The sequence below is a fragment of the Xenopus laevis genome, chromosome 5L, assembly GCF_017654675.1.
Source record: "Xenopus laevis strain J_2021 chromosome 5L, Xenopus_laevis_v10.1, whole genome shotgun sequence".
Classification (NCBI taxonomy): domain Eukaryota; kingdom Metazoa; phylum Chordata; class Amphibia; order Anura; family Pipidae; genus Xenopus; species Xenopus laevis.
Window position 1 is genome coordinate 113,777,872 of NC_054379.1, and position 8,609 is coordinate 113,786,480.

The window sequence follows — 8,609 nt, forward strand, 5'->3', positions numbered from 1 at the left end:
GCAAAGTGGATTGGTTGATAGAATTATACTTAATTAATTAAAATCGAAGACCATGTGACCATGTGAGTAGGTGCAGCTACAAACTAACTACTGGATTTGCAATCTAGTTTGCTGCCACAAGCACACAAAGGGTCAGCTTCATCAGAAGGCACTTGCTTTATGTCTGCACATATTTAAACATATTGTTCACGCATTTGAATGGGGAAAATGATCTTATGAACTACGGCTCCATCATGTGGACAATCCTAGTAATACATGAAGAACAACATTTTTTTTTGTTTTCATTTATAAATAATCCTATTTATAATATTGTGTTTTACTGGCTGGGCTATAATGATGAAATTGGGGCACAACCTCAAAGCATTTACATTTATGTATTTATGTTCTGAGCTTCAGTTTGAAAGTAAACATTGATATGCAACACGCAGATGCTGTCAGGCTTCTAAGATGATTCCAGGCTAACCTTATCTACTTAGCCCAGCCATTCTGTATAGTTTCAAGGTAAGTTTGTTTATCAGACCTGTGAGACAGCAAAACTGAGCAACACTGCCAGCTCCAAAGGAACGTTTGTGTGAGATCAGTCCTGTTCCTCAGCTACATAATTCAGGCATGGAACAAGGTAAGATGTTTTTATATATTTACTTCTTTATTCTTACGTAAGTTTGCTCCTTGTCAGCAGCATACAGAGCAGCCTGGGATGAGAGGCTTGCACATTTATTCACTGTTCTGTCAAAAGGCACAAGGATATTCCAGTAGGCTAATGGCACATGGGGCACTTTGGCCATTGTCCATATCTGGTGGGAAACAGCAGCAGTCAAAATGTCTCTGCCTACTTGTCACCCCTTGTAACAATATTGAATGAAAAGTGCCCAGTCATATGAACCGTCATGCTAAAAACATTCACAGGGGACCCTCTGCTCAACAGGCTGCAGCTGTCAGAGAAGGGAATCTGGGGTAATTGGTATATTTTCCATCTTGAGTTGAGGGAAGGGATTGAGAGCAATAATGTAGATTGTAATAGAAATAGTTTTTGTTTCCCTACTGAAATCTTTTTAAAGGGGTTGTTCACTTTTAAGTTAACGTTAAGTTAAGGATGTCTTATTCCTAGCAACTTTTCAGTGGGTCTGAGTCAATTATATGTCGAAATAATTTGACCCCAGCAACCAAAAACCTATTCCCCTGTGAGGCTAAAATTTTATCGTTATTGTTACTTTTTATTACTAATCTTACTATTCAAACCCTCTCCTATTGCCTGGGTAACCTGGACCCTAGCAACCAGATATCTGCTGAAATTGCAAACTGGAGAGCTGTAGAATAAAAAGATAACTAATTCAAACACCATAAGAAATGAAAACCAAATGCAATGTTTAAAATATCAATTTCTGCATCATCCTAAAAGTGAATTTAAATCTACTACTGTCAGGAGCTAATAAAAACAACAAAGTTGTTTCTGCATTATCCCCCGTCTACTGTGGATTTATGTTCCATGCTCTCAGCAGAACCAATCCCTCCACAAACAAAGGGAAAGCCAAGAGAATGATGCTTTCTTCACAGTCACTAAGATAACAGGGATGGTTTGCTCCTGCAAAACACTGTATAATTACCTGAAGCTTCAGCCTCAGCTTAAAATGCCTCATTATTATTCTCAGTAAGCACACATACCCAGGGCTCCATTTGATCTTGTAGGGGTTAAATAATGGCCAGTCTGACCAGGGGTGTAACTATAGAGGAAGCAAACTCTGTGACTGCAGGAAGGCCCAAGAGGTATAGGGGCCCCATGAGGCCTTAATGCATAAACAATTTCAATAAATATTGGTAAAACAGTTCAATGGAAATTCTGGGTCCTAAAAAATAATTTGCTGTGGGGCCCAGTAATATCTAGTTACACCACTGAGTCTGGCCATTATTGATTTCAAAATACTTGACTCAAACCCAATCTTAGCTACGTTCAAATAATGAATGATTACTTTAAAAAATAAATGCCTTTGGAAAAAATAAATTAAGCAGGGAAAGAAAAAAAAACCTCAAATGTAAGAAATGTTTTTGTTTTCTGTTTAGGAAGATGTTGGTCCATTGTATATTGCTCCTGGTATCAATCAAAGCCAGTGGATATGCCAGCACATGTAGGAATCAATATGAATGCCCCAAAGATAACCAGGAAGTCTATACAGATCCCACACTAACTGAGATACCCAAGTCTCAAAAGAATCAAAAAGTGACTGAGATTTTCTTTGTGGAAACCGGGATCTCTGTAATCAAGAAGGATGCCTTTCAATACATGCCTAATCTGGAGAAATTATTTTTTCTTGGTAAAAAGATCAAATCTATTGAAATCGGGGCCTTTAATAACTTAAACAATCTTAAGGAACTGGAGATATCTGGCCACGAGGAACTGGAGGATTTGGTGCCGGGAATCTTCAGGAATCTCAACAATCTGAAAAAACTTGTCCTTAAAAACAATAAAATAAAAAACGTCGGAAAGGGAATATTTGACGATCTGGAAAATTTAGAAGACCTTTTCTTAAACGCCAATGAGATCTCTTCGCTTCCGCAGCATGTGTTTGATTCACTTATTAATGTCACAGTATTGCATCTCGCCAAAAACAAATTGAATGTGTTGCCCCAAGATGTCTTCAGCAGACTCCCCAAACTAAAAACCCTACGTTTGTATGAGAATGAGCTCAGTGATCTTCCAGAAAGCTTGCTAGACAACAATCCAAGTCTGACTGAATTCAGCGTGGCTAACAACAAGTTAAAGTTGTGGCCCAAAAGACTTCTAGCCAAATCACTCAACCTGGAGAAACTCTTCTTGGAAGGAAATTTAATTGAAGAATTGTCTGACAGCCCATTCTCTGGTCTAAAGAAAATTAAGCAGCTGAAACTATTTAAAAATATCCTTCACACACTTCCAGATGAATTGACAGACAATATGCCCCTTGTCACTGAACTCGATTTGAAAGAAAATAAAATCACAACAATTCCACACGGGGCGTTTAAAAACTTTAAATCTTTAAACAAACTGATTCTTTCATCCAACCAAATTGACGCTGTCAGTAAGGATATGTTTTCTGGGCTTCAGAATCTAAAGGAGCTAAATTTAGAAAAGAATGACCTCAGGTCTGTACAAGATGATGCTTTCTCCTTGCTCAAAAATATGAAGACTCTGAGACTTGGTGGAAATAAGTTTACAAATTTGCCTTTGGGCTTTCTCCAGGCCCTGCCTTCACTCTCTGCTCTTTATTTAAAAGATAACCCATGGGTTTGTGATTGTCATCTGGAGACTTTTCATAACTGGATACAGAATAATAAAGGCAAAGCTAAAGAAACAGATAAAGTTAAATGTGCTAGTCCAATTCATCTCGATGGAACAGTGATAACATCCTTAACAACAGACGAATTGATTTGTTTGACCACCCAAAGTATAACAGTATTACCATCTACTGTCCATATAACAAGCTCTCCCTCAGTGACAACACCCTCCCACACAACACATTTTGAAGCCACAACTATGCAGACAACAACTGTGTTGCCCACGACACTTCCACTTATTACAACCAGAGAGGTCACAACTCAGATCACATCAACTAAGATGGCAACAACTATATGGATTACAACACCCCAAGAAACCACAAGTACTGCAACAACCTTTCAACTGACTCCCACCACGGAAGTGACAAGTCAGCTAATGACAACTACTGTGACAACAACACAAGCAACAACTAGATTACTTACAACCCAACCGACCAAGGAAGCCACAAGTTTTAAGGCCACAACACAAGAAATTACAACTGTCATACCCACTACAACAAATACCCCAACACAACAAATTACAACTGATCTACCCACTACAACAAATACCCCAACTCAACAAATTACAACTGATCTACCCACTACAACAAATACCCCAACTCAACAAATTACAACTGATCTACCCACTACAACAAATACCCCAACACAACAAATTAAAACTGATCTACCCACTACCCCAACACAACAAATTACAACATTTACCCCCACGAGACAAACCACAATGCAACAAATGACAACTTTTATTCCTGCAACAACACAAATGACAACAAAACAAATGACAACTTTTATAGCAACAATCATTATCACACCACAACAAATTACAACTCATTTACCTACAACACAAACCACAACATCCTTATTTACAACTACACCTACAGAAACCTCCATCGCCTCCATACTAACAACTTCTTCAGATCGAATAACTAGTCCTACAGTCCTGATTACTAGTCCAACTGTTCTGCTCCCTACTACAGAGTTCTTTGCTGAAATGGAAAGCACAACTATGGTGCCTGTAACCACAATGATCTCCTCATGTCCTACTACCATGGTAACAAGCAGGCCACTCACACCTTCAGAACTGACTTCCCCAGAGACCTCTGTACCTCAAACTACATCTCCATTTTCCACAGCCATAAATATGGCACAATTCTTAGTGAATGTGTCAAGCCCCTCCACTTCCAACGTAACTTCATACAGTGAAGATGAAAACACCACGGGCTCACTACTGATGCCAACACAGTCCCAGGTCAGGGGCATCCTTCAAGGAACAAACATCCACCCCTGCCGAGCTCTTTATATGTCATATTTAGCTCTGTTGTGTATAGAAATCTGCTCAACTGTCATTTTACTGATATTTACATACAAACTCCACAAATCCTTAAAGTCTGTGAAGATGCCAACACGTCCCGTGAGGCTGGTGTATATGTACATGAAAAAAGATAAAACCTAGGTAAAATGTGCATGTGTATATAGGATATATATCTATTGTATACACCTTATTTGGTTATTTGTGTTTTTGATTCATTTCATTTTTTATTCATCAGCTCTCCATTTTGGAATCTGGTTGATATGGCCTAAATTACCCTAGCAACCATACATTGATTTGAATAAAACTGGAATATGAATAGGAGAGGCCCTGAATAGAAAGATGAGTAACAAGATATAGCAATAACAATACAATATAGATAGGGTCAGTGACCCCCCCCCCATTTGAAAGCTGGAAAGTGTCAGAAGAAGAGGGCAAATAATTAATAAACTATTAAAAATAAACAATGAAGACCATTTGCAAAGTTGCTTAGAAATGCCATTCTGTAACATACTAAAACTTAACTTAAAGGTAAACCACTACTTAAATGAATGTCGTACTAGCAGAGAAATCACTAGTGGTGTCACTCATTAATTAACAGTGATGTTTTTTCCCAGAACAAACATCCAATAGTATTGAGCACCACAAGTCCTTGAGTTATTAGTGCATATTTCTACTTTGAGTTAACCTACTGGTACAGAATAAAAGCACTGCCAGATTTCCTACCTAACTCTTTATACAACTCTGCATGTCATTTTAAACCGTTGTCTCGTGGCCTTATTTTCAAGTGACCCAAATTAAATGTGGTTTTGAATTTGTTATGCTTTTTATTTTAATTACTATCACCTACTGTAACTGGGCATTAAAGGGGTATCTTGGAGATGCAATGGGACCCAGTTTTGGATCCTGACCCTTAGTTTAAGAATCACTGCTTTATAGCTGTGGATAATAGGTTCTGTTCTATTTTTTGTACAGTGTTCTATAGATAGTTATGGGATCTGAAAGCTCTAAATTACGGAAAGGCCGTCTCCCATAGTCTCCAAATAATATATATTTTTAAAAATTAAAATTCTCTCTGTAATAATCAAACAGTAATTATACTTGATTCAAACTACGATATAATGAATCCATATTGGAAGCAAAAGCAGCCTATTTGGTTTATTTAATGTTTACATGATTCTTTAGTAGACTATGACTATTCTTTAGTAGACTATGACTAGTAGTATAATATGTAGATCCAAATTGCGGAAAGATCCATTATCCAGAAAATCCCAGGTCCCATACCTATATATATATATATATATATATATATATATATAATATATATATATATATATATATATATATATATATATATATATAAAATAAAATATATGTAGATATAACTGATAATAATACAAACAGCATGGATTCAAAAATATCTTATGTTGTATTTGAATTCCATGAACATATGATGGTAAAGTTTCCGCATACTCATTCATCTGCTGTTCTTCACATCTATTGCCATGTTTATACAATTTCAAATGGAACCACTGTTAAACTGAAATTAAACAAAGCCTTTAAATTGAGATCAGAAAAAAACTCTTGAACATTATTCCACCGCAAAGAATAAAGCAAACACAGGAAAGAGGACAGGTTCTTCTGGATGCTGGCACCGACACAATAATAATTACAAATGGGAGACTCTTCTTTTTCTGCTTGTGGTTGGAAGGCAAATCTAATAGCTGCAGTACAAACAGGAGCTCTAGCCGTTAGAAGGAAGTTGGATCTGCTTGTGGTTCTCAGGTGAAACTGAAGGAAAGGGCACCTGCACCTGCTTATAGCCTCAGTGCATTTAAAGGAACAGTGAAAGGTTTCTCTAGTATCACTAAATATGCTATTAGAGAAAATTCATCTTGAAACTATTTCTTGGTAAATCACTTCTTTTGGAATTGTAGGTATGGTTTACTAAGGACAAATGTCCTTAGATAGAGTCCTTGGCAGGGACCACCAGGCCTAACGTCATGAGCTACTGGTAAGGAAAGCCTGATAAACAGACTTTTATAAATTATGAACAAAGTACTTGCTTAACCCACTTATAATATAACCATTAGCACTTAATAAAATGGAAAGTGGAATTTAAAGGGGCAGTGTAAACACACACACACACACACACACATATATATATCTATATATATTTTTTTTTCAACATGAGCAGAATAGGTAAAACATGCTGTAAATTTATTATTTTTATTTTTAATATTTGAAAATGCCTGCTGACCTTGATATAACGTTCTCATTTGTGAGTGTGATTTATAGCTGTTTCTCTTTAAAAAGAAGATTAAAAGACTGCTGTAGAAAGACAGCAGTGTTGGATTAAAAATGAAGTTGCTGTATGAATTTACAGATCTCTGCAAATCAGTGGAGTAATTGAATATACAGTGCTTATGGTTGCCACCTCACCCCTTTAATAGCAGGCAGAATCATAATGAATCAACATCCTTCATGGCTGGTTAGCAATTAATTTAGATACAAGCTGCATGGCCGCACATATTTCAATTCAGTCTGCAGCATAAATCTAAATTAATTGTTAACTAGCCATGCAGGATGTGGATTCTTTGTGTGGCTGGTATTAAAGTAATACAGACACTAAAAACGTTCTTTCCAAATTATTAATCTATATTAAAAGTTACCTATTGGTCATATTAATCGTTTTTCGCTGATATTTCTGCTTTTGTAAGTATTTGTCACTTGAAGTTCCTAAACCTGACTGTTTTGTCAACTTGACTGTCCCATCTCAGCCTGTCAGAGTTTCTAATGCTAATGGACTCCTGCTGTACAAATATGGCAGCCCCATCATAGAGGAACATGGGGGTAAGAAAGGTAATGTAAAAGCATCAGGCAAATACTTTTATTGCAAAATTATAAACAGAATTCAAAGACAATGTTATGATAGATAATAAAAAAGGTTATTTTCTGATGTCAGTATCTCTTTAAGCGAGCGAGGTGGCAACCCTAACAGACATCATACGTGTAAAGTCACATGATAAGGACAAAGTAGTATTTTAAACATCAACATTGTAGCTTTACATATATGCCATATTCTACAGCTATAGAATCTATTATCTGAAACCTGTTATCCAGAAAACTCAGAAATACAGGAAGGCCAGCTCTCAATAGAGTCCACTTTAAGTATTTCCATAATTCTCATATCTTTATGATTTCCTTTTTCTACATTCTGCATTACTATTTGTTCAGTATTTTGTAATCATTATGATGTCATTCGTACTCCATATATATTTTTCCTCAGGGTGTAATACATATGGTTTTCATCTTTTAATAATATTTGGATAGTGCGTCTTCTTTATTCCATTGATTAAAAAAGGTTACCACAAGATGGCAGTACAGTCCAACATTTAACAGTAATGCTCCATTTTACAGCTAATGCAGGTATGGGAAACCTGTTATCCAGAAAGCTCAGAATTACAGAAAGAGTAAGTTCCATAGAGTCTGTATTGCGCAAATTATTCTAAGTTTAAAAAACAGTTTCAAGCATTCCAGATAATAGATCATATACCGGCACAATATAAACTTGTACCTAAATTTTGTAGCTATGACTAAATGGTTGAGAACAATATTTTATATTTATATTTAACATTGAAATGTTCAAACACAAATGATGCACAGAAAGCAGTTTATAAAGTGCTTTGCAACTTATGTTTTATACACAAAGCAAGTTTAGAGCACCCACGAGTTACAGCCTAAACCCTAAAGATATCTGATGATTGAAGCTGAGAAAGTGTTAGCCACTTGGGCTGAGCTTTAGGCAACTTGCTTGCAGAGTTTTTCAGTTGTGCAAAGACTTTGCATAATGTGCCTCCCCTCCTGTGAGCCCCTTTGCTTTTATGTATAATGCTGTCATGCTGATTCTATTATAGTCAGTCGGCTAAGTTTATATTATAATTGTGAGTTATCTGTTGATTGCTGGTTGATTCTATACTTACCCACATTACAA

The 8,609-nt window shown here is 36.4% G+C and overlaps 1 protein-coding gene across 1 annotated transcript; it reads left to right on the forward strand.

The window, feature by feature from the left end:
• Nucleotides 1-379: 379 nt before the first annotated feature.
• LOC121393936 (leucine-rich repeat-containing protein 15-like) lies at nucleotides 380-4,759 on the forward strand. Its single transcript, XM_041563787.1, has 2 exons — nucleotides 380-619; nucleotides 2,059-4,759. Exon 2 carries the CDS (start codon nucleotides 2,063-2,065, stop codon nucleotides 4,757-4,759), a length of 2,697 nt encoding a protein of 898 aa, XP_041419721.1. The 5' UTR covers nucleotides 380-619; nucleotides 2,059-2,062.
• The last annotated feature ends 3,850 nt before the right edge of the window (nucleotides 4,760-8,609 follow it).

What these genes read in the sequence shown, in the direction of transcription:
- LOC121393936 (XM_041563787.1), top strand. Translation starts at nt 2,063, where the DNA reads ATGTTGGTCCATTGTATATTGCTCCTGGTATCAATCAAAGCCAGTGGA.